At 38.0% G+C, this 27,998-nt stretch overlaps 1 protein-coding gene across 1 annotated transcript in view; it reads right to left on the bottom strand.

Moving 5' to 3' along the window:
• The window catches only part of LOC145783462 (uncharacterized), a 50,101-nt gene extending 39,886 nt beyond the window's left edge, over positions 1–10,215 (bottom strand). Inside the window, 3 exon segments of the mRNA XM_082595348.1 lie at positions 4,567–5,286; positions 7,601–8,036; positions 9,985–10,215. Coding sequence (XP_082451474.1) covers positions 4,567–5,286; positions 7,601–8,036; positions 9,985–10,215 — 1,387 coding nt within the window.
• Between the last annotated feature and the right edge of the window lie 17,783 nt (positions 10,216–27,998).

Genomic DNA, 27,998 nt, shown 5'->3' with positions numbered 1-27,998 from the left:
GATCTTGTGTACATTGAAGGAACTTTACCTATCGTTTAAAGAGAAATATCCAGATATTAAAGTTGGATTTTCTACATTTGCAACATTAAGGCCAAAATGGTGTGTCCTTGCTGGATCTAATGGTACTCATTCTGTGTGTGTCTGCACAATTCACCAGAATGTAAATTTGCTCTTGCATGCAGCACAGCTAGAGGAGACTTACAAGGATATAATAGAGATGATGGTATGTTCTTCTGAGAATCAAGACTGTATGCTTCAGAGATGCAGCAACTGTCCTAATATTGCCACAGTGGAAAACCTCTTGCAAGCAAAATTTGAAGATTTGTATGAAACCATTGAAATTAAGCAGTGGGTATCTGTAGACAGGACTGATTTGATAACACAACAGATGCCTATCCGAGAGTATATTTCATTCCTGATTGAAAAGATGCAAAAGCTTGTGCCTCATCACTTCATTTCGAAATTACAATCCCAATACCTGAAGAAGAGGAAAGAGGAAATAAATGGAAAATCTGCAATAATTCTTATGGATTTCAGTGAAAACTACTCCTTTCACATACAGGATGAAGCACAGGGTTATCACTGGACACACAGAGGTTGCACTGTACATCCTGTGGTCTGTTATTTTAACCGTGCTGGTGATGCATTGTCCCATCAAAGCATTTGCTTTCTTTCAGAAGATCTTGAACATGATGTATCAATGGTTTATAGTATTCAGCAAGAAACTATAAAGTTTTTGAAAAATTATGTTCCTTACTTAGAGGAAGTAGAGTATTTCACTGATGGATGCGCAGCCCAATACAAAAACTGCAAGAGCTTCTACAATCTTTGCCATCATGAAGTGGACTTTGGCATCAAGGCATCTTGGTCATTTTTTGCCACCAGCCATGGCAAGTCACCTTGTGATGGGATTGGTGGCACTGTCAAGCGTTCAACTGCCCTGGAAAGTTTACGCCGCCCCTATGCAAACCAGATTTTAACAGTAAAAGATATGATGACTCACTGCATAACCAAGATTCCAGCCATCCATTTTGTTGAACTTTCATGTCAAACTCTCTCAAAACTTAGGACAGAATTGCAGACACGATTTAATCATGCCTCTACCATCAAAGGCACAAGAAGTTTCCACTATTTCCAGCCTATTTCTCCAAATAAAATTGGAATGAAACGATTTAGTCTTGCTTCGGCTTATTCTTTAATTTCAACAACAACTTTGGCACCAACTTCTTCACCAGCAATTTCCAGCGGCTCTTTCATTGCAGCTATTTATGATAGGAAGTGGTACATTGGTATAGTGCAGAGCATTGATCAAGAGCAAGAAGATTGTTTTATAAAGTTTATGCATCCAAATGGCCCATCTTCGTCATTTTTCTGGCCTGAAAAAGATGATTTCTGTTGGATACCATTCCAGCATATTATCTGCATCACCGAGGTGCCTTCATTAGCAACAACAAGAGGATTTTATCGCATCGATGCAGCATCCATGAAGAAAATACAGAATGGTTTGGAAAAAGCTTCATCCTGGAATGTTTTAGCAGAGAATGTACACCAATAATCTTTTTGACTTTTGTATGGATCCAGTTTCATTTCCCTTTTCACACAACACTGACACATTTGATGTGAAAGGGCTTCCTTTCTGGGATATGAAATAAGGAAACCTGGATAATGGGTACACCTTGACGTTGGACGTTGGTGTCCAAGCTTTTCACTAAGTTACCCAGAATGTGAACCTCAACTATTTGTGTTTTCTTAAAAGCTCTTAATGTGATTAACCTTAACATTTTGTAAAACCAAATAGTTTTAAAGTTTCATGTTTTATTTAAGAGACTAACATAAAGACCAAGATAGATTCCCTCAGCAAGAGATGTGAATTTTCATATTTTCACCAAAATTTTGAATCTTGTTATTTTTGCATCTCTAAAAAACAATACCATTGATAGGTGTAAGTAATCAGTAATCTCGTCATCAAGAAATTTCGATCAAAAAAAAAATTTTGAAATCCAAGTTATCCATTTTGAGTTATAGACATTTGAAATGTTGTCACGCATGACTGCACATAAAAAAGTGAGATAACTTTGGCCGCAATTTTCAAGGTTTAAAGGTCAAACTTCATGATTACTACTTATAAATCTCATTCAGCACATTTACTTATAAATGTGACCTTGCAAAATATTAGAAAAAAATGTTGACAGGTTTGCAAGTTACAAGAGTTTGAGTAATTAAGAAATGTTATATGCAAAAAATACTATGCAAAATTCAATGAAAACACTAGAAATTTCAAATTGCGATAACTTTGCCAATACTGGTCCGAACCCAAATATCTAAGATCCCACTCTGTAGTGATCTATGTATATATTATAGCCTACATCAAACTGAGTATTGATAAGTTCAGTTATGGTATCAAGCTGTACTGCTATGGGTGCTTCTTCCAGTTTAACTCACTTGTTATTAGATTCCCATGTTTATGCTTTGTGATTCATTTGCTTTGTGTCATTTTGTTATTGTTCAGTGGTTCATTTCTTTTGCCTTGGTACTATGCATGTCCTATGCCATGCTCAGTACTGTATTATTCTAATGCCAATGATAAACTTGCAGCAAGTATGGATATGATGCTTATAACTTTGAAGCCGTAATCATTTATTGACAAAATTTAGAATATTATGTTTTTCAGTTCTTTTGCTTGTCGCCCTCTTATGAACATGATATCAGTTAATATCACTTATGACAATAGTTTAAATAGATTCTACATGAACAGACCTTTCATATGATACCTTGCTTAAAAAAATTCGTTTAACTAGATTTAAGTTATTCGACTTCAAACTTCTGTTACGCTTGACTGATTTCAAAAAGTTGATGATTTTGTTGCCATATTTGACCTTTGACCTCCAAAATAAATAAATAAAAGTTTAGCTTAACATGAAGATCAATCAATAATCTGTCTATAGAACTTGGTTTCAAGTCTTATTTTCCCACCTAAGCAAAGTTATGACTGTTTCAATGTCACTGGTGTCAAAATCAATACATGTCATGGTTGAATGAGCACAAAAAGTGTTGTTTTTTTAAATGCTACAACTCCGCGACCTCTATTCCGATTTTGCTAAAACAAACTTTATTTTGCTCAGAATTACATAGTTTTTCTTTTCAGCTTAATTTTAGCCAAATCCGAGACTTTGGGTTAACATTTTGCTTTTTTTTGGTTGAATTGACATGGAATGACCCTTCTCGAAGTTACTAGACCGAAACAACCTTCTATAAATAGTGGTGTAATTTGCGAAATCATTTATTATTATGGGAGTTGTATTATGACAAGTTGATTGTGAGAGTTGTGTTATGAGTTGTGGATTGGTAGTTGGTGCAGAAATTATTGTTGATTGAGAGTTGAAGAAATCGAATACAAATAGATGAGAATTGGTGCTGATATAAATTGTGTTCGAAATTAAAGTTATTTGAGAAGCCGTTCGTTAAAGTCCTTCAAGAAGTTAGATTATCATTTCACTAGTGCACCTTTCGACATTTAATTGACTGCTTTTCGGTTTATCCCATTAAACTACGTCATTGAACCTTTCCAAGTCTTTTTTCTGGTAGAAGATAGAAAGAAATCGTGACATTGTCGAATAGTGACAGCGTGTGTCGAGCGGCAATGCCGCCGCAAAAGACAAAAATTGCAGCCTTGATTGGTGGTATGAATATATCCAACCTACGGTATGGAGATGATACTGTTTTGTTGGCAGAATCAGCAGAAGCTCTTCAAACAATAATACAAAAAGTGAACAATACTGGAAAGGAATATAATATGTAAATCAACACAAACAAGACGAAAACGAAGATTATTACAAGAAAAGAAAATGAACAAAATGTGTAAATATTACTATTGACGGAATGCTGGTCGAGCAAGTCAAAAGCTTTACCTATCTGGGACACACAACAACTGAAAATGGCAGATGTGACATGAAAATATTGAGACGAATAGAAACAGCAAGAAACAACTTTGTGAAAAAGAAAAAGGCCTTAACAACACGCAACATTAACATCAACACTCGAAAACGAATTATGAAATGCTATTAATGGACTACGTTACTTTACAATGCAGAAACATGGGTTAGAGTTACTAGGGACACTATTATCACAAATGGTTAAACGACTTGAGGGCTGAGGCATTTGAAATATGGATTTATAGAAGAATGCTTAAAATTTCATGGAAGGATAAAATCACAAACAAAGATGTACCTGGAATACAAACCAACATGGAAATTCTACAAACAATTAAATCAAAGAAAATTGAAATATTTTGGCCACATGATTCGCAATAATAACAAATAAATCGCATTTTATGACTTTACCTTTCTATAAATTATATCTATGATGTTTCAACTAGGCAAGATGCGAAAACGCTTTCTCATATCCATCACATTTATATGGCTTCATACCAATGTAAATTACCACATGCACTTTCAGGTAACCGATCCGTCAAAACGATTTCTCACATGCGTCAACTAAATGGCTTTTCACCAGAATGAATGAGCACTTGCTTTTTCAGACTATCAACCTGTTCAAACAATTTCTTACACAAGAGACGTTTAAATGGCCTTTCACCAGTGTGAATTCGAATATGACCTCTCAGGTGACTGACCCTTGAGAACGATTTCTTACACACGTCACATTCATATGGCCTTTCACCAGTGTGAATTCGCATATGATCTTTCAGGTGACCGACCCGTGCAAACGACTTTTCACACACGTCACATTTATATGGCCTTTCACCAGTGTGAATTCGCATATGATCTTTCAGGTGACCGATTAATGAGAACGATTTCTTACACACGTCACATTTATACGGCCTTTCACCAGTGTGAATTCGCATATGATCTTTCAGGTGACCGACCCGTGCAAACGATTTCTCACACACGTCACATTTATATGGCCTTTCACCAGTGTGAATTCGCATATGATCTTTCAGGTGACCAATTAATGAGAACGATTTTTTACATTTGTCACATTTATATGGCTTTTCACCAGTGTGAATTCGCATATGACCTTTCAGGTTACCGGTCCGTGCAAACGATTTCTCACACACGTCACATTTATATGGCTTTTCACCAGTGTGGATTCGCATATGACCTTTCAGGTTACTGACCCGTACAAACGATTTTTCACACAAGTCACATTTATATGGTCTTTCACCAGTGTGAATTCGCATATGACATTTCAGATTACTGACCTGTGAAAACGATTTCTCACACATGTCACATTTATATGGCTTTTCACCAGTGTGAATTCGCATATGATCTTTCAGGCCACCGACCCGTGCAAACGATTTCTCACACATGTCACAGTTATATGGCTTTTCACTAGTGTGACTTCTCTCATGACTTTTGAATTTCACTACTTGTTCTTGATTATGGATTCCATATGGTTCACAATCTTCAAGTACTTCAAGCTTTACCGGAATTGCTTCACTCTGATTCATGTTAAAAGGTGAAATCAGTAATTGATCTCAATTAGTAATGCAGTTGACCAAACAAAATCAGTTGTTAAAAATATGGAATATATTACAAGGTAAACAACGTACAACCTGAAATACAATAGCTGCAAAAATTAAGGCAATAAACTGTGAAAAGTTTAATAATGGTAAAGAATAGGAACATTCATATTCAAAAACAACACAGCTTAACATTTTATATCTATGATAGCACAAAGAAAACACACAAAAATATAATCCTAACATCATACGCGCCAACTTCCGGGGGGCCAGTGCCCCCTGTAGATGTATGGTTGAGGGGCAACAAAAATGGCTATTAAAAGTAAATTTTGAAGATAAAATACTTCACGAAAGATATAGATCATTTAAACGGACTTGCATGAAAGAATGCCGAAAGCGAAAAACAGCCTATGTTGCTCTTGTCTGCAAAACAGCAGCTGATCGCATGGCTTTCTCTGTAACATTAATTACTATTGAGATGCGCACGCTGCATGCTTACAGTCACACACTGCTCATCTTCCCGCAAGTGAGGAGCAACTTCAAAGTCAAAACGTGTGGTGGTAGCGAAAAAGCGAATGCGAGGTTGAATGTTTATTCTCATTTTACAAATTATCCATTTCACAAATATGTCCGTTCAAAGTTTAGATTTTTTGTGCCTTCAAACATGAAATCATTTTAGCAAACTTTAACGAGTTGAAACTACAACACAATGAACAATTACATGAATACAGCTTAAAGAAAAAATGCATTTTTCAAAACTGTCACCCATGTTTTGTTTTGCAATAAGCACTGTATTGATGTATATATTGTGAAAATATGTAGGCTACATCTCATACTACTCATCTACACACACTCATCTCATACACTTTTGGAAGAAAAACGTAGCCTGGAGACACACCTAGTCTAATCATGTATAAAAAAGTTGAGAAAAGAAATTGATACTGGTCACTAGTCTGAAAGTAAGATTTTCCAAATTGGTTAAGACTTAACCCTAACCCTAAGAATTAACCCTAACCTTACTTTTTTTGAAAAGCTTTTGTGCATCGCAAAATTAAGGTAAAGAAACAAAATTGACTTTGATGGGCGTCGAACCGATGTCCTCACGAATATAAAGCAAAAGACGAAACCACTTAACCAAACACGCAACAAAAAATGTTCGCCTTCATGCGGTATTAATACAAACTTCATGCAAAGTAACAAAAAGTTTGTGGAAAAAAATTCCGCCTCTGGCTCTAGGCTCCGAAAAGTGCTTTCATTAAAATAATGACGACAATCAATTTAATTTCTAAAGCTTAAAATTGCCTGCAGTCAACTGTTGCTAAAAAATGGCACAACTTCATGAAATTTAGGGTATTTACATCAAAATATCATGCGGAACTGCGTTTCAAAACATATTCCTTAATTCGACGTCTGACTACACCGATAATTTATTAATTTAGTGAAGGGTTGCTGTTAAATTATGTGAATTCAGCCAATAATAGTAGCATCTTATGAAATACATCGGAGCCGGAGCTATTTTACAAATAACTGACTCCAGTTCCTGCTCCATTGAAAATGCATGGCTCTGGGTCTCCAGTTTCAAAGCCCTGGTTGCTATTCACTCACACGAAAAGAATCGGATTGTTTTCCAACTGCTCCAATTATGAGCTAACAGTAGGCCTATCAAAATTTTTACGACTTGGCATATTGCATGCGTAAAAATCATCGTTTCAAGCAGCGGTTCTAATAAATTCGGTTTGCAATCTAGGTGTCAATATAAACAAGACAGTAAGCTTAATCAAACTATTTTAATTCAGTAAAAAAGCGTTATGGTTATGACGTCTCCACCTTTCTTGCCCCCCAAGGTTTTTTGAAAAGTCGGCGACTATGCCAAACATAATATTATTTCACAAATTTTTAAAAGCGAAAGCATGATCTTGCATTTCCATGACCCACCAACTAGTACAATACAAAAGAAATACAGTGTAATCTTTCAGTGGCTTATCACACCAACACAAGTTTTATATGGCTTTTCACCAGTGTGAATTTGTATATGACCTTTCAAGTGACTGACCAGTGCAAACGATTTTTTACATATGCCACATTTATAAGGCTTTTCACCACTGTGAATTCGCATATGACCTTTCAGGTGACTGACCTGTGAAAACGATTTCTTACACATGCCACATTTATAAGGCTTTTCACCAGTGTGAATTCGCATATGACCTTTCAGGCCACCGACCAATGAAAACGATTTCTCACACACATCACATTTATATGGCTTTTCACCAGTGTGAATCCGCATATGACCTTTCAGGTGACTGAGCTGTGAAAACGATTTCTCACACATGTCACATTTATAAGGCTTTGCACCAGTGTGAATTCGCACATGACCCTTCAGGTGACTGTCTTGTGAAAACGATTTCTTACACATGCCACATTTATAAGGCTTTTCACCACTGTGAATTCGCATATGCCCTTTCAGGGTACCGAATTGAGAAAACGATTTGTCACACATGTCACATTTATATGGCTTTTCACCAGTGTGAATTCGCATATGACACTTCAGGTTACTGACCTGAGCAAACGATTTATGACACATGTCACATTTATATGGCTTTTCACCAGTGTGAATCATCTTATGCCGATTTAAATTACTACGTTGTAGAAATGATTTTTCACATAAATCACACTTGTATGTCTTTTCACCAGTGTGACTTCTCTCATGAATTTTCAATTTCACCACTTGTTCTTGGTTATTGTTTCCATCACAATCTTCAAGTACTTCAAGCTTTACTGGATATGCTTCACTTTGATTCATGTTAAAAGGTGAAGTAAATAATTGATTTGAATCGGTAATGCATTAGTTGACCAAACAAAATCAGTTGTTACAAATATGGAATATATTACAGGGTAAACAACGTATGATACAACCTGAAAACACAATAGATGCAAAAATTAAGGCAACAAATTGTGAACAGTTTGCAAACCATTTCTCACACAAATCATATTTAATTATTTATATAAGGCTTTTCACCAGAATAAATTCGCATGTGATCTTTCAGGTGACCGTCCTGTGCAAACGATTTCTTACACATGACATTTACATGGCCTTTAACTAGAATGAATTCGAATATGACGTTTCAGGCTACTGACATTGTGCTCTGACATTCTGGAGAAGGGTACCTGGTCATTTGGTCGAAAGGACGTTTGGTCGACAGACATTTGGTCGACAAGACATTTGGTCGACAGGATATTTGGTCGACAGACATTTGGTCGGCAGGACTTTAGGTCGACAGAACGATTCATTTTAGGATTAGTTAACTAACCTTAACCCTAACTCTAACCCTAAAATGAATTGTTCTGTCGACCTAACGTCCTGTCGACCAAATGTCCTGTCGACCAAATGTCTTGTCGACCAAATGTCTGTCGACCAAACGTCCTGTCGACCAAATGTCTGTCGACCAAATGACTGTCGACCAAATGTCTGTCGACCAAACGACCGTACACCCTGGAAAAGCGTGCTCACGAATTGAAACGATCTGAATACTTGGTATAAAACATGCAAGGCAAGTTGTAGTTGTCATTACAATCGAAAGCGTCTTTCGAGTTTCGAACGATAGTCAGCTACTGGTACTTAACAAACAAGTCAGAAAAATACTTCGATACGAAATATGGTGACCTACCGCAAGTGTTTATAATATTCAGACTGGATTGTGTGTTGCGAAATAATGTGTCAACTTGTCAAGATGATGTCACAATGCAAACTAACATCAAACAGCAAGCGCAATTACTAGTCTACAAAAAATAATGAAAATTTGCTTGCAATGCTTCGTGAAACTCAGCGTGAGAACTCTCATTGCCTCCCTTCCACAAATTATCAAATTTCAATGTCTACAGGAGCTGTTTGAACTGCATTTACGAAGTTACTAGGGTTCAATCCTTGTATTTTAAAGTAAAAATGAAAAGTCATATTTTAAGATCTAAAACAAGAAATATGACTTCATAACTTCTTAAATTGACCCCGTAGCAACGTCGTTGTTCACTGTCATCAGTTTGACAACTTTCTGCACTACCCAAAAAATATGACTTTAAAGACTTTTACTTGCATTATCAGCATCGGTATTATGACTGACAAATTTCGATAACGGTTAGGCAGCGTTCATAACTGACTTCAACCACTCTTGGGCCATACGTTTGTCTCTTTTCTGAGGGGTTTATTTTAAGCTTCACGATAAACCGTGACGCCGCAAAGCAACTAAATAAATTATATATGTCACCACCATTCCGAATAGCTAAACTTTCGTTACAGTCACCCACTTGGCTCGTTGCCCACTTGGTACGTCTCCCACTTGGTCTGTTGCCCACTTGATCCGTCGCCCACTTGGTTCGTCGCCCACTTGGTCTCGCCCAAGTGGATATCACCCAGTTGGTATTGCCCAGTTGGTACCGCCCAGATTTCGTGTACCGAAATTTTATGGCTTTTCACCAGTGTGAATTCGCATATGATCTTTCACGCTACCAACGAATGCAAACGATTTCTCACACACAGCACATTTATATGGCTTTTCACCAGTGTGAGTTCGCATATGACCTTTCAGGTTACTGACCTGTGAAAACGATTTCATACACACATCACATTTATATGGTTTTTCACCAGTGTGAATTCGCATATGACGCTTCAGGCTACTGACGCCTGCAAACGATTTCTTACACACGTTACATTTATATGGCTTTTCACCAGTGTGAATTCGCATATGACGTTTCAGGCTACTGATTTGTGAAAACGATTTCTCACATATGTCACATTCAAATGGCGTTTCACCAGTGTGAATTCGCATATGATCTTTCAGGCAACTAAAACGTGAGAACGACTTGTCACACCATTTAATGGCTTTAATACACTAAATAGGCACTGCGTCTGAAAAACATAGCAGAACATAAATATACCTTCACGTAACAGCAACAGAAAACTATACTAGCACCACCCTACTTCAACCCAAGCAGTGTGTTAATGGTAACTCAACAAAGGTGTAAAGAAAGACGCGACCTTACACGTCAGCGGCGCCGCTGCAATCAACACAAAGCTTTAAGCAACAGAACAGAACTTCACGACAAAAAGCATTGCCGGTTTTAGCAGCTTCACTCACTGAAGCCATGATATAATTTTCTGGCAAGCTGCCAAGCTGATACAATCTACAGACTTTACTAGGAATAGCACCTAAATGACCGGGCGCCACAGTGCTCCGCACCTAAATATCCAGACGCCACAGTGTGCGCGCCTATTAGACCAGCGCCTAACTGTCAGCGCCTAACTGTCAGCGCCTAAAAGACTTGCTCCCCAATGTGCTGATGAAGCTTTTTGAAGCTAGGCTGATCCTTCCACTGAGCTGCCGGATATTCAAGGAAACCAACCAAAAGACGCAAGTTCTTGAAAAGAAGTGTTGAGTTCCTCATCATCATGAAGTCGATTACAGTCTTCTCTTGAATGAGTTTTATGTCAATAGTTGCACGCTTAAATGGCTCTTCTTCCCCTTTTTTCTCTTTCTGAGCCACAACCATCTTGTCCAAGCCATTGTCCAAAACGTCATCAAACAACGCCAAGGCAACCAACTGCTCAGAAAGTAACCACAGTTGACCTGCAATCTTTTTCACTGTAGCGTTGGATATGTCGGCATTAATCACTTGATACTTCTGCAATTGCTTCAGCAGCTTTAGGTCCTTTCTTGGGGCCTTTTTACAGCAATGCTCGCTGTTGCCCATGCTTCAACGTAGATATGGGAAAATATGCAGAGTTTCTGCAATCCTCGACGCTGGCATGCTGTCAATTTAAACTGTGAAAGAATAATCCAGACTTTGAAAGTGTAGATCACTTTTGCCATCCATTGGTGCATGGCTCCGGGAGCTACAAAGTGGATGCCTTGAGGAGGGACAGCTCAAAGAAAAATAATTACCAGCTCCAGTAGTTCAATGTAGTCATCTCTTGGCTGAGTGACTTTCACAGCCGTCTCCAAGACCTTCACCATCTCATTATTGATGTCAACCACAGCATTGGCTGTATAATCATCAGTTGACAAGTCTTCAAATGCAGTCTGGTCAATAAACTGCCATCTTGTTTTGAAGCGCTTGAACAAGAGAACATCAGGAGCTGATGAAGTCTCCATGGGTTCAGAAAAGGCTAAAGCAGCAATCAGAAGCATCCAGAGGACCAAATTAAACTTTATTTAATCGCTTTAGAACAAACTGGGACAGTATTACAAATCAGGATTTTGCAGAATTGAATGTTTTCAATTGGAAAGATGTTAATAATGCAGAGTTTTTATACGACTGTGTAAAGCACAACCAATTGAAACAGCTACCTCTATGATGGCTGCGAATACGAGATTTTGGTGCAGGGATGACTACAGAGAGATGTTGCATCTTCATTGATAAACGCTGGCTCAAACTTAGTGGAACTTGATAATTACACGATGCTGAAGCCTGGTGCACTTTATCAGGCATGGTGGATGGGGCACGAGTTTTGTATACAATTAAGATTGTTCTTTTTGAAAACAAGATTAGAACTGAATTGAAAAAAATGGCATCCAGGCCGGATAGCGACTGTCAAAACAGCGACTTCATAATAGCGACGTAATGACGTGAGCGACATTCCAAACAGCGATTGTATAAATGCCGACTGCATTAAAACAGCGACTGTTATGATAGCGACTTAACACTTTAAGTGCCATAAAAATGCCCCATCTGGCACCTATGTGGCATATTTTTGAATTTTACTTATTGTAGGCGCCAAATTTGAACACAACTAGTTTTCAATTTAGCTATAGCGAGAAGTTTTTGGATTTATATCATGCCAGTCAGCAGGTTTTGACTTGGAGGCCAAATTGGGTGGTTCTGTATGGCACCAGCTTGACAATGATTGCCTAGTCTAGTTGATCTGTGTAGTCTAGTTGATCTACATATGTGGAGTGTGAAAGCCAGACAAGATGCGGGACTGCCACGAACCAACAACCAGCTAGAGAGTTGGCACAATGCGTTTCAGGGATCGACGGAAACTCATCATCCATCCATCTTTCGATTCATCGAAGCTTTAAGACGGGAGGAAGCCCTTCAACGGGCAAACCGAACCTAGCTACTACAAGGCAGAGACCTGACTCAGCGAATGAAAAGATACGTGACAATGAACACACGAATCACTGTTGTACAGCAAAATCGAGGCCAGTATAATCTGCGGCAGTTCCTTCGAGCCCTTGCTCACAATTTAGAAATAAACGTGGCTTGATTTTTATTGCAAGACTTTTGGTTGTTTTAAAGTCCCTTTTGGTTTCAATCTTTTTCTAGACCCTGAATTTTATTGCAAGGCTTGACGACTTTCTGTTGTTTGGCTTGACTAGCCTATTTCTTTTTAAATCATGTGACTTCTATAGATAGCCCAAATAAAATGTTGTTTTAAAGTCCCTTTTGGTTTCAATCTTTCACTACGCAGTGTTTGCCTATTTGTGCGTGCATACGTGTGTAGAGAGGTGTGGGGGATGGAAGGTATGTGTGGAGGGGGTGAAAGAGTGCATGTGCGCGTAAGCCTTGGATTTAATAAAAGAAGTGAGGTCGCTGTTGTGGCAGTCGCTGTTTTTGATGAATCGCTGTCGTGTAGTCGCTCTATTGACAGTCGCTGTTTTAAATGAATCGCTGTCGTGTGGTCGCTCTATTGACAGTCGCTGTTCTGACAGTCGCTATTTGGAACCCGAGCCAAAAAAATGTAATATAAAGACGTTGATGAAGAAATTTCCACTATCGCAATTGTGTCATTTGCAAAGCATCACTGGTACCTTACAGAAGATTTGATACCATTTTCCCTGTTTAGTTCAAAGGTTAACTTGTCTTCAAAGGAAAAAATTGCAACAAAACTTTAAGAGCTTTGACAAAGGTATAAAATTCATCAACCGAATAGGTTTCGCTGCTGAAAAAGGTCATGGAAAACCCCAGTTTCTGAAGGAGGTATCATCGTCATCTTCTTTAGATCAATTTGTCGGCGCTGATTCATGGATGTTTTTTGATTTGTTTAAAATTGATACAGCATTCCTTGAACTACCCGTTGAAAGTTGGGAGTCTGATGCTTCTTATCAACAAAGTATAAAGCTATTATCAATAGTGAATGTTTCAAATGGTACTGCTGAAAGAGGGGTGAAGCTTGCTTCTGATTTCTTACATCACTCCAAAACTGAAGAAAAGTATCAGAACATTCTCCAAGCTAAAGCTTTGGTAGAGAGTTTGCTTTGTTGAACCATAAAGAAATAAAACAAAGTAACTTCAGCAAGTTTAACATGATGTGTCGAAAACGTTAGAGTTTATTTTTAATTATAATTATATTTGTGTATGCAATACATCATGATTAACCCGCTGAAGTTACTTTGTTTTATTTCTCTTTGATTCTCCAAGTTGTTGAAAATGATCGAAAGGTTCTTCCTAACCAGCGTGAACGAGGAACGTTCCTCTGGGGACAGTTTAAAAACCTGGTTTCTGTATACATCATAAACATTGTTGCTGTGCTAATGTGTATTATATTTAATATTGGTTTTAACTGTGTTTGTGTAGTAGGCCTATTGTGTCTGTATAAAATGACAAATTTTCAAAAATCAAAGTTTTTCGTTGTTTTGACGAAAAAAAATACTAAAAATTTATGAAAATTAGGAGAAAAAGCAAATAAATTATCACAATATTACCCAAATATTATAATGCAAACAATACTTACTTTGACATAGGCCAATACCGGTAATACATTTTATAGTTGAGAATTATGCTTGTATTATTGAAAAATGCTAAAAAATAAGCAATTTTTGACTATTTTTGGGCCGTATGATTGCGCAATCTTTAAATCCCGTGTGCTACACCTAAATGTTGTCAAAATCAGCTGAAATTTTGCAGGTGAGTTTGTATCACCCATCCACAGAGTACCGAATACCAAAAGAAGAGCTGATTTAGTAAAATATTTAATTTTTGGTAGGCACCAGCCACACCCTAGTGCAAATGACATCTGACACAAGTCACATTTATATGGTTTTCCTTCAGTGTCACTTCTGTCATGAATTTTCAATTTCACCACTTGTTCTTGATTGTTGATTCCATATGGTTAACAATCTTCAAGTACTTCAAGCTCTACTGGAATAGCTTAACTTTGATTCATGTTAAAGGTGAAGTAAATAATTGCTTTGAATTAGTGATGCATTAGCCATAGTTGACCAAGGAAAATAAGTTAACTTATGAAAAATATTGCAGGATACACAGCCTATAACCTGAAACATAGGTAACAAGCTGTGAAAAATTCAATATTTGCGAACAGTAGGAATAGTGGAATACTTATCTCCAAAAATATCGCAAGTTCAACTGTATACTTGTATAGGCATTCATAAAAACACAAACAACGCGCACAAAAGTGAAATCTTAAATTTTAAGTATTATAATAATTATACAGACGAAATCGGTTAATAGTATATGGTGAATCCCCCAACCGCGAATTTTTTTTTTGAAGCACGAAATGTTTTTCATCACCCACTCTTTAATTCTGAAGATATATTTTTTTGGTGGTAATCCACTTGTAGCTAGTTGCGTCTACCTTACAAAACAATTTATTTCAGGCGAAAACTCCATCAACTTCGGATAGACGGAACAAAAGCGTCACTTGGGGGAAGCATTTTCGAGGAAGAGGAAGAATTCTTAATGCGTAAATGCGCACTTGGGGAAATTCGTGGATAATAAGTTTTTTTCAATTGCACGTTTATTTCGTAATAAATTTGCTTCCATTTGACATGGTTAGCTCCTGCATACCTACTGATTATTTTCACATAGTTTCATTTGAAAAAAAGAACAAACCTTGGCGTAATGGATCCCGAAAACGATGTTGGTCGGTAGGAAAATATGCATAAATTTCCTCGGATCCGCAATTTTCCTAATTTTTATTTATTTAGTGAAAAAATATCAATCCAAAGATTTTAAAGACTTGAGAACACAATAGCAGAGTTAACATTACTCATCAATTGATTGATTGAATGTTTATCCTCGGACTGGGAAAGCTTCTTGCAGAGCTTAATCCTGGCAGTTTCGCATACTTGCAGAGGCTTTGAATCACTGACACAGGCCCGGTCACCGAGATTGGCAGAGAGAAGTTTCCGATTGTTGAAGTCATGTTGCTGGGAATTATTCCATCCAGTAGTTGCCGCTGAATGGAGAGAAGTCGTGAACGTGCGTTGCTCAAGCGCACATCCCGAGAGTCGAACCAGCACCGCTTGATCTTGAAGCTTCTTCGTTCCAGAAGTCACGCGCTAACCAACAGAGCTATCGGGCGGACGCCACTACACAACGCAACAGTGGAAAAAAGAAATTTATTAAAGAAATTAAAATGAACAACACAGCATAAGAAAAACAATCAATCAAAATCAATCAATCAAAAACAATCAATCAAAATCAAGCAATCAATCAAAAACGGTGTCCGACGTTTTCTTCGTAAACAGTTCTTCGTAAAGCAATTGTTCGTAAGCAACTTTTCGTAAAACAATTCTTCGTAAAGTTAATTCTTTGTAAAACAATTCTTCCCAAAGCATTTATTCGTGCATGCATGCAACTTCCTCACTTTTTCTATGACCTGATCAAAACGGATATATTTATATAGTCAGGAAGAACAGCTCATACGACGAAGAAGAAAACGGATATGACAAAAGCAGGGTTGCCAGGTCCACTTATGGAAAAAATGCCAAACAACTAAACAAAAAATGCCAAATGACCTAAAAAAAATGCCAAATAGGCAAATCGGAGCAAAATCAAAGGTTTCTTCATTAATAAATAATGGAATTGGTAAAAAATGGGTAAAACTGCAAAAAAGCTCAGCCTACACTTGCTGCTATTGCACAACCTAGCTATCTTCATTCTTGAGAGTACCGTATTCTTCAGAAAAACAATTTTGAAAAAATGCCTAACAGGATTTTTTTCATGCCAAACAACATAAAAAAATTTCAAATTTATGAAATTTGGCATTACAAATGCCAACCTGGCATCCCTGGAAAAAAGCATGGTCGCTATTGCGCAGTGGTAAAATTGCTCTAACCGCGCTTCTTGCTATCGCTATGTAGTGGTTGCTGTTTCGAACTTTATTTGCCGCAAGGTGGTAGAGTATTCTTTTCTGATTTCATTAATCTTTCAATGGTCATTGTAGGTTCACTAGAAGAGATTTAACAGCAAAGTTAGTGCAGACGGTCAGAAAGTTTTAATTTTTTTAGGGAAAGGGTTTTGGGACTAGGCCAAACATTTGCTGATTGCTAAAATCTGAAAAGCGGTTTTGGCCTAATTTTTAGTGCAGAAATAGGGATAGCAATCTTCTTGCCTGTGCTATTTCAGTTTTTGAGTTTGAACAAATATTAGCCTGTTTATTTTGAAATTCGTGATTGGGGTAATTTTACCAAAAATTCGCGGTTGGGGGAATGTCTATACTGCTTAAACATATCAATCGTTTATTTGAATCAAAACCTGAAATCTCAAACCAAATCCAATCTAATGTTAAGTAAAAACATCGGTTAAACGTATACCGCTTAAAAGAATAAGTCGGATAAAAGCATCAGGACTTGCTTCTCGTTTACATACTTCATTCATTTAATTGTACAATTGTACCAGCAAGCGAAAAGAGAATGTCTCTTTTTTGCTACGCATAATTGTCTGCAATGTTTAAAGGCGAAATGAAGCAAAGGTGAGACAGATGCATGCGATGACAAAGACGTGTCTGTGATCCCAGGCCATAATCTTATGTGCTAGACAGCGCACTACAAACAACCAATTTTCGCACAGCTGGGCTTCATTAAAACAAAAGAGCAGACAAAAGGAATAATCACACTTCCCAATAAAGAAGTTTAAATGCTTTTGATGTCATCCGTCGGCGACTGACCTTCCAAGGAATGGACGTGGACAAATAACTTCGGCTTGAGAGGGAAGTGTTGAAAAGCATGTCGAAAAGTTTAAACCAGAAAACTTTGGAGAATTTTTTTAAAATAGCTGAAAAAAAGTAGCACACTGTTGTGAAACGCAGTGCGTAATAGACCTTTTGCATAACAAACCAACAGAGCGTGACGTTGGAGTCGTGAACGACTAGCCGCTGTTCACAATGCTGTGCGATAGGGTTAGTGGCGTAGTTTGCAGGCGAATAAATTGTTTAACGTTTGCTTGAGCTGTTGTTTTGTGGTCTTTACAGGCGTGTATCAGTGTTTCAGTATAATTAGCCAGAAAATAAAATTAAGTTGTAAACTTAGGCTACAGAAGTGTAAACCTTCGACCAGTTCTTTGCTGTATTGTAAGCGATCTTGCCAGGCAAAGATAGGAAGAATTTCTTGTATTATACAGCTTCAAAAGCTAAGCATGCAAATCAAAATATTGATGCAGAACTTAATGACGAGGCTAGTTTTTGAAATACCTCAAAATGCTACAGGAGCACTGCATCTACATAGATTAGCGGTGGAAGATTGAATTTTTGCTGGTGTTGAAGCTTCGCCTGAGTTTGTTTTATACAGACTTAAAGCACAAGGTTTGGTATTAGTTCTGCATTCGTACTGTAGGTACTGTACACCGTATTTTTCATTCATGAATGCACCTCATGTATTTAAGGTTGATTGGTTTGAACAGATTCCCTCATCGTGACGTTATCATAGCAACCATGAAGCCAGACTTCAAAAAGGACTACCCATTACCCAAGCACCATGATCATCATCGACTGCACTGAAGTAGGCCTATGTCTCGAAACACTGTCCTCACTTCACCGTCAGTCACAAACGTACTCGAACTATAAAAGTACGAACACTGCAAAGGCATTAGTCATTAGTGGGAGTTGATCCAAATGGGGGTAATATGTTTGTATTTCAGTTGTACACTGGTAATGTGAGTGACAAAGAAATATATCAGAGGAGTGGATTTTTTCACCTTTTGAAGCAGAAAATAGCTGCTAATGAACTGCACTTCATGATGCTGTTATGGCCGATAAAGGGTTTCTTATAGAAAAAGACTTAGCCTACATGGTATTGGTCTACATTTGACTATCTCACCGTTCCTAGGTAGAAGGCCTCAAACGAGTGAGGACGAAGTGTTGAATAAACGAAGTATTGCACGCCATCGCATTCATGTAGAGAGGACCATAAAAAAATTCGTCAATTTCACATCTTCGACAGGAAAATACCAGTGACTATGCTTGGCATCATCAATAAAATGTGGTTGGTTTGTTGCATATTATGTTATGCAGAATGAAAATAAAATGTTGCAAGACAAGATGCCACTATCGTGGTCCATAATTCCCGGTCAAAATGCACATGCTTCACAATGGCGTCCTAAATTGCCTTTCCTAGTCTGTTAGCCAACACTATGATTAAAACGAACAAGAATTGAAGTGTGCCGATAATCTACAACAATTCATAAACACAAAAAATTTACTTTCACCTGCCACCGACCTCACGCTTGCTTGCAATAACAAGAAACCAGGGTTGTCAGATTAGTTGTAGCCTTCCCTTCCAGATTGCATGCCAGTTTGATTCTAAATTATTCTAAATTTATTCTAGACATTTCATTTCAAGTCTAAAACAAAATACCATTAAATACGCAGTGTATATTGTAAATATGACATTACTTACAATAAGTAGTGGTGAGAATCTTCATGTTGAAATGAAAATATCCCTAAGGTAAGATGATGCCAGCACATTTTTTATCAAGTTTTGTAGCCTTTGTTCACCCCAATTTTATGTCTGTGCCTGCGTGCTTGTTGAAAAAGTTTGTCAAATGATTGGCAGTGTAAACGATGTATGCTGACAAATGAACACAGCAAGCGAAAGAGCAACTGCTTTTTTTTTATATCATTAAAATTCTTGAAAAATGTACGTAGGGTTGCCTCCTGCTGAGAAGCCTTGCCCAGTTTTTGCCCGTTTGTGTAAAAGCTACCTTTAATAAGTTAATCGCTGTATATCTGCTAAAAAATTTCATACCGTATGTACCTACAAATATTAGCCTACCCTAAAAGTGTTTCCAAAAAGCAATACATATAATCCATTATTTGAGTGTAATTTTGCAAAATTTTTCCAGGGGGCATGCCCTCGGACCCCCTAGAATACGCGTGCCTTCGGAACGTTCTTACCCCCCACGAGTTTTATTGCTTCCCTTCAATCCCTTGCTCAACCCACCAGGATACGCCACTGCGTAAAGCCATATTCTTCCTACAGTAAACTTCACATACGCTTGGATTTTTGAACTTCTTATCCAACTGCTTTGATGCAACAAAATATCGTAGCGGTACTTAACAATAACTATGGTACTGCATTCTGTAACAACCTAAAAACATAACAGATTAAAAGTAAACTTAACATACGTGGAAATACAACCCAGTGTTAAGTGTGCGGAAAGTCCTGTCAGCTAACTAGGTTGCGTCACACTTCTCACAGACAGGCTTTCGTGCCAGAGAGCGTGCAATTCAGCAACAAAGTTTCAATCAAAGAGACGGAACTAGGGCAGAAAGTTACGCGCACGCGTTGCAGCTACCGGTACTAAATGCCATGAAAAAAAGACAATTACCGAAACAATCTAGACTTGTCTAAACAATCCCAATTTGCTTCTAAAAATTATTCCAGATTCCAGACATTTTTTTTCTCTACTAGACAGTTCGTTTTGATTCCAGATCTGGAATCAATTATTCCAATCTGACAACCCTGCAAGAAACGCCGGTGCTGGTTAAGCATCCGCCGCCTTGGTAAGTGACGTCATGAAAATGTGTGACGTCATGCAAAAAAACGCAACTACTTTTAGGAAGGGTGCAAAAACGTGGTATAGAAGTAAAAGCGGAAAGGCTATTGATTTTTAAATATTTATAGTGAATAGTGCCTCCTAGCTTTCTCATTTCTGCTCGGATTTTAACAATTTTCCTATCGTTGGAAAGCATGATGCCTCATTTACCCGAATGGATTAATTGCCAGTCTAAAGTGGGCAATACATTTATGTAGCGCTAACTTAAACTTTACTATTTTGTACCAATTCTCCGCAATTCATTTTTTACAATAAAAATACCAAATCACACTATTCACTACAAGTATTTAAAAATCAATAGCCTTTCCGCTTTTACTTCTATTCCGCGTTTTTGCACCCTTCCTAAAAGTAGTTGCGTTTTTTGCATGACGTCAAACATTTTCATGACGTCACTGACCAAGGCGGCCGATGCTTAACCAGCACCGAAACGCCTTCATAAACCGTAGTAAACAAGCGATTCTCAACCCTCAGACTCCGCGTAACTCAAACGTCACGCTCTGGTGATTTTGAATGTGCAAAAGGTCTATTTCATTTGTGCAGTTCAGTTGAAGAACATCGCAAATTAATTATTTCACCACACAGCGCAAAAGACATGAAAAAAAATCTTTGCAATTTCAAAACAAACAATGAGTGTGAAACGTATTTTTCTACCATACCACTATTTTCGTATGCCTTGTCTACGTGTTGAGGGATATTTCGTGCCTCGCCCCCGTAAAGAACACCTTAGTAAAAACAGAGAGAGACTGTTCACCAGGCATTTTATAATAAAAGTAATTTGCGTTCTTCTGGTGACTATTTACTAGGTTACCTCCTGATGTTAAAGATGATAACTAGCTTTTGTATTTCCGACGTTTCGTCAGTCAGCACGACTGACTTTATCAAGGTGGCTAAAACAGGTTAACACAACCTGTTCAGCAACGATGGCACAACACAAAAACGTACTGATAAAATGAATAAAGTAAGCAGCAAGAATCAGAATTAAAACACGCAACAAGATACCTAGAGGTTAAACTGAATGCAGTGAATGCCTAAAACCAGTAGGCTGCTTTCCAACAGCGTAAATTTATCTATCTATTGGGCCACCGTCAAGAAACATTGAAAAGTCATCAGACAAGACAGAAACCAAGGGAATTGGCAATAACAATGATAGAGAAGACGCACTGAGAATGGAAAAGGTGAAGTTAAAGTTAAAGTAATTTTTTGTACACAGAGGGAAAATTCTGACCATCTTTCTGGTTGAGAGCATGTTGTGCTTTCTGGTTTATGTACCACTTTTCTGTAAATAATCTTTTTGTGTAATCCTTTTCAGTTTTAAGAATGGTAGCGTTGGTCCAAGTAATTTTATGGTCTGAATTTATAGAATGTTTGCAAAGAGCGGAATGCTCCGGACAATAAAGGGAACGAACACCTTAGTGTTAGGGTTTGAGCTAGGGACGGTATATTACGAGACGCGCAACTCCGTTGTTCCTTCAACATTAGAAGGTGTTGCGACCGTGCCAAATTTTTTTTCAACTCAATAACTTACTTCGGTCACAAGCACGTTTTTAACGTTCGCGTTTTGTCGCTTCTACCTTTTTCTCGACCTTTGCTATGTTGACGTGTATTGTTTTGATATGATGGTCAGAAATAAAAAAAACAACTGAAAACTGAACTGAAGGGTCAATTGTCAATTTGACATTTTTTTTACGCTTTACTGCTGGCTTGCTTTCAACTAAAAACCTTAAATTACTTTAAAACCAACTTCACTCTTCTTATATAACCCATAAAAAGTAAAATATTTTGTAAATTACAAAAAAACGTAACCCTTCTAGTGTTGCGGATAAGCCAAAAGCGGATGAAGTTTCGCATCCCTATGATCTACAATCCCTAGTTTGAGCCTGGTTTTGTCTGCGGTGGCCGACACTTGTCTGAGACCAGAACAGTCGGTTATTATCGCAACCATTGTATATACGGTAGCGTCATTTAGCGTGTACCTATGGTACCAATTTCATGTATCGTCGTGTATTATTCTTATTGTTGTTCATTCTTTGCATGCCCTTTGTATTTGCATATTAACGTATACGTGAGTGATTCAAACAATTTGTGTATATATCGTGTGTTTTTATTCATTGGCTCAAAATTGTTCTTAAATTCTTTTTTAGTTATGCCATGTTAGACTGTCATAAGTAGGGGCCGCTATGTTACAGACAATTTTCACCAAATCAAACGTCATATAAAAACCGTTATGGTCTACTTAACCTAGCTGGCATCTTACGTCATGGAAATTGCTAGAAAATGTCCAAATATTGCACCATCGTTCGTAAGACCTGATGAAACATTGCATCACCACCTTTGAACACCTGTTTGAATTGCGTGACAATGTCTTTCATTATTGCGTCACAGTTACTGTTTACGTGAGTTTGAGATATCGCAAATTATTCTAGTCATTCGTAAAATGGTTGCTTGAAAGTTGGAGGCATATTTAACTGTTTCCTTAGTGCTTGCCAGCTATATAAAATTTCCGTCTTTTATCTAAGTAGTTTGTTGTAGTGACAAGTTTTAGTGGTGTACGGTGTTGCATCCCAATTTCGACAGCCAGGTGGCTAATTTTACAGAAATACAATTTTGAATAGACGGTTTCAAAGGAGTGTTTCTTTCGGTCATTACATACAGACGAACGGATTCGGGAATCTTATGTTACAATTTTCCCACGAAGAGATTATGGTTTACCGCTGTGACCAGATAGATAGATAGCCTAATTGTTTATTGGCCGCTGCAAAAAAAATGTAGCCTACAACAAATCAAAACACAATGTACAGTAAAACTGTTGAAAAGATTACAATAAAAAAACGAATAAAAATGATGATAGCATCACAGCAGCGGGAGGCTGCGAAGTGACCATTCAAGGTGTTCAAGTCAAGCAGCCACCATTAACTCATCAATGATAATTATAATTGGATAATTGAGGCAAAAAAATAATAATAAATAAATAACGGTGAAGCTGTCCAAGTATCCAAGATGATAAGAAATAAAAAAAAAACAGTTTAGGTAGGCCAACCTAGCCTTTGTTACAATTGTAAGTCTGAATAGTAGGTTAATTTAGCATTTCAATAATTTTCTTTTTGTAGCCTACATTCTTTTAAAAGTTGTGAAGGAGGATTTGCGAGTTTCATTTGGTATATTATTCTAAATTTTTGCACAAGAGTATTTTATAGAGCGTTGTAGTTTAGTGGTTGTGTATCGATAATAATACAGGGTGACCCAAAAAAACGGGCCCGCGTACACTTTATGTCATATCTCCTTTATTTCTTCACCGATTGCCCTTATCTTATAGGACATGGCAGAATCAACGACCGTAAGTACACCAAGACCCCAGTGGGAGCTGGGACAAAGAATACACCGTGTTAAGTTTTACTACAAAACAAGCTCGTTCAAGAAAACCCAGCACAGTTTCATGCATCAGTTCGAATGTGAAAAGGCTCCATCCAAACGCAAAATTCAGAACTGGGTGGACCACTTCGAGAAGTATGGGACCGTGAAGAACCTCAACGCTGCCAGTGAGAACCGTCCAGGCCACTCGGGACATCCCAACAAGCGGACAGCCGAGCTGGTCGAAAGTGTGAGGGAGTCTCTCCAGCAGAGTCCGAAACGCTCTGTGCGTAAACGAAGCCAGTCTCTCGGTATGTCCCGTGAGACTTGCAGGAGTGTGCTGGTGAACGATATCAGGGCTTGCCACCTATACAGAATACAGACGATGCAGACCCTTACAGCCTCAGACAAGAAGCAGAGGAGCGCTATGGCAGTCAAAATGCTCGAGAAGATCGAGGGGACACCAGGTTTCCTTAACCTCCTTTGGACCTCAGATGAAGCCCACTTCCATCTTGACGGAAAGGCGAACTCCAAAACAAATGTTTTCTGGGGGTCCTCCAGACCCACTGAAGTAGCCACCAAGCCCCTGCACTAGGGTGCATCATCTGCCCCTCATTTTTTTGTTTGATTTTCTGCAGTGGATTAAAATGTTCCTTTTTATTATTGTTGAAGATGTGCAACTTTTCAGAAGAATTCATTAACATCTAGGGGTACCACAATTGGATTAAATTATGTCATTTTGTGTTATTTTGGGGTCATTCCATGGCTACTGGTACAGTTGTAGAACTACATGTCGTAGATTTTTTATGAAATTTTATATGTAGAACCTCCGTGCAATTCTGAGAAAAGTGATACTAATTTTACCAAAATCGGCAAAGTACTTTTTGAGATATCGGCGATTGAAAATTTGCCCTTTTCGTGATCGCTCATGCGTAAACATTAACTGCAAATTTTGTTTGACCTATTATGAAGGTGTTTCAAATGGTAACTTGAAAATTCCACTGCATATGAATTATCCAAAGTAAGGAGATTCTAAAAAGATATATTGTTTGTTTGTTTTTATATCACTACGGGCCACCAAGTGGCTAGTTTCACACATGACTATTTGTAATCAGTCATGCATGACGAAACTTTGATCGCTTATAGCAAAAAACACTCTACTTCGATTTTTCTGCAACTTGGCTTAAATGAAAGGTAATTTTCTTGGCTTTCTAGCTTACAAATATGAAGTGGGATATTTGAGTAGAAATGAGGTAGTTTGCTGTAGTAAGTGTATCATGTATTTTTTAAAGTGAAGGGTAGCACAGTTTATACAACTGACTGAGGGGAGACGTTAAAACCAATTCCGTGACCGGTTACAACGTCGTATGCAACAGTTACATCGTTAAATTGGGATTCTCATGCATTGGACAAACACAAACTGAATGGGTTCCGGAAGCTCCTACCAAAACGCACCATTTTGGCCTTAATGTGCAAAATTTTGACAAACCAATCTCCATATCTGGTTGTTTCTTACTCCTGATACAACTCATTTATTGTCACCAAAACCAATCTTCCAAAACCTCAACCACGTCAATAAAGGGCTTTCCCTCAAGAGATTATTGGTTCTGTTTTGAAGTTCTATGAAGATGATGAATTTAGTAGGTTACTTCCAAGTCAAAAAGATAAAGTGTCTGTGTCAAAAAATGCTATCAACAAAAAAGATTGGTTTTGGTGACACTAAATGAGTTGTATCAGAAGTTTAAAAAGAGACAACCAGATATGAAAACTGGTTTGTCAAAATTTTGCACATTAAGGCCAAAATGGTGCGTTTTGGTAGGAGCTTCCGGAACCCATTCAGTTTGTGTTTGTCGAATTCATGAGAATCCCAATTTAACGTTGTAACTGTTGCATACGACGTTGTAACCGGTCACGGAATTGGTTTTAACGTCTCCCCTGCTCATGCTGCTCTTCAAGAAATGCACGGAGGTAAATGGAGGCCATCTAGAACAATGCTGTAGAACGGAGAAAAAAAGGCCAAAGACCCTAGTGTTTTGATGTGATGTTTTTAACATAATGATGATGATTATGTGCCTGATCTGATACAGACGTTGGCGATCATGGTCTTCCAAACTTCTCTGTCATTAGCCATTCGTATAAAATCGTTCGTTTTAACTGTTGTGTTTGTGGCCCATTGATTCAAGCTGTTTAAATAAGTTAATCTTTGTCGACCTCTGCTTCTTTTTTCCTGTATCATCCCCAATAGAACTAATTTTTCCAAATCTCCATGTCTGTGAACAGTGGCGTAGCCAAGGGGGGGGGTTTTGGGGGTTACAACCCCCCCTTTGGCACGCGTGTGACGTCACGATATTGAGAATGATGCTTTCAGTCTAAAAAAAATTGCTGATTTAAACAAAACTGCATTAAAAGAGCGAGTTTTGCCAATACCAAACATATCAGCCAGGAATTACCAACAAGAAAACATAGAGACTTAGCTTTATTTCCGAAAAATGCCGAAGAAAGCATGATCTTATCCTTTTGCTATGCCACCAGACAGCACCATTTTACAGGAATATTCATACCCACATTTTTGTTGAAAGGCTCTCAGAATGCACCAAATTCAAAGTAATTTTTCAAAATTTTCTGGGGGAGGCCCCCCAGATCCCCCGCCGCTGGGTCGTCAAACCCCCCCTTTCAAAATTTCTGGCTACGCTACTGTCTGTGAATATGACCTACAAATTGCATCTGACGCCTTCTAACTGTTGTTATTAATCTCCTTTCTGCATTTGCCAATTTCATAACTTCGTCATTACTCTTCTTTTCAGTCCAAGATATCCTCAACATCCTTCTGAGAAACCACATCTCAGCAGCCTCTAGTCTTTTCTTCATATCTTTACTTATTGTCCAGCATTCACATCCGTAGGTTAGAATAGAACATAATAAACTAGTTATAACCAAAGTTTCATTTCATTCGGACAAAACACTAAGAAACGGGGCCTAATTAGAGTTGGGGCCCGTTTTTTTTTCGTCACCCTGTAGTAGTTTAGGTTGGTCGAGTTCCGAGTAGTAAAGTTGTGAATTTCTTAGCATTTTCTAAAAGTAGTTTTGAAAAGTGCCGGCTAATAAATTAAAACTAAACTGGTAGCTGTCACAATCAAGGTGCAAATGCCTCGCGATGGCTTGCTTTGTTACTTCAACAAGCGTGTTGTTTTCATTATGGAATTCTTGAGCGGTATGTTATTATCGGTCAATGACCAGTAGTAACCTCCAATTGTGAAGTCGTTGTTCTGCAACGTAATTCTAGATTATTCTGTATCTGGAACGTTCTGTTGTTTTCACAATTGCCAATATCGTTTGTCATGATGTCACAAGGTTGTTTACGAATGGACCTCTGATTACGAAATCGTTATTATGTAAGAATCTTCTTGCGAACGTGACCTTCTAGACACTTCGGTTGTTTACATTTAAATGCTACGTGACCGAACGATGGTTCTTTATGATGTAATCTTCTCGAAGTTATTGGACTGAACAGCCAACTATAAATAGTGGTGTAGTTTGTGTAATGTTTATTCTGAGATTCTGAGATTATTATTATGGTGATTGTTACGAGTTGATTATGAGAGTTGTGCTATGAGTTGTGAATTGGTATAGTTGATGCAGAAATTAGAGTTATTTGAGAAGCCGTTCGTTAAAGTTCTTCAAGAAGTCAGATTATCATTTCACTAGTAGAATTATTCGACATTTAATTGACTGCTTTTCGGTTGACCCATTAAAACTACGTCATTGAATCTTTCCAAGTCTTTTTCCTGGTAAGAGATAGAAAGAAATCGTGACATTCTGGGGGCTCGTCCGGGATCAAACCGAAAAGATTTAACCGAAAAACCGAAGAATACCGAAGATTTATTGAAAGAATAATAAATTAATGTCAAGATGGCGGATACTGTCAAACATGAGATGATTGAAGACTTAGGGAGCATGGCTGAACGAATGGGGCTGACTGGTAATGAGAAGTCTCAGTTTGTGATGGAAGAGTATCACAAGATAATGGATCAAAAAGCTCAGCGAGAAGCTGACGAAAGAGAAGATAGAAGAGCTGCTCGTGAAATAAGGAAAGCAGAACTTGAAGCTGAAGAAAAACGAGCACAGCGTGAAGCTGAAGCTGCACAACTTGAAGCTGAGGAAAAGCGAGCACAACTTGAAGCTGAAGCAGAGGAGAAGCGGGCGCAGCGCGAAGCTGAAGAAAAACAAGCGCAGCGCGAAGTAGAAGCTGAAGAAAGAAGAGCGCAATATGAATTGGAAAAGTTAAAACTTGAATTAGAAAGACAAAAGCTGGACATTGGTGAGCGATCTAATTCTACTAATGATAATGCTCGAGATGTTATTGTGGCGCAAGTTAGACGTCCAG

Source organism: Aplidium turbinatum, chromosome 14, assembly GCF_918807975.1.
Source record: "Aplidium turbinatum chromosome 14, kaAplTurb1.1, whole genome shotgun sequence".
Classification (NCBI taxonomy): Eukaryota; Metazoa; Chordata; class Ascidiacea; order Aplousobranchia; family Polyclinidae; genus Aplidium; species Aplidium turbinatum.
Note: the sequence above shows the minus strand (reverse complement) of the source record. Positions and strands in the feature narration are given on the sequence as shown.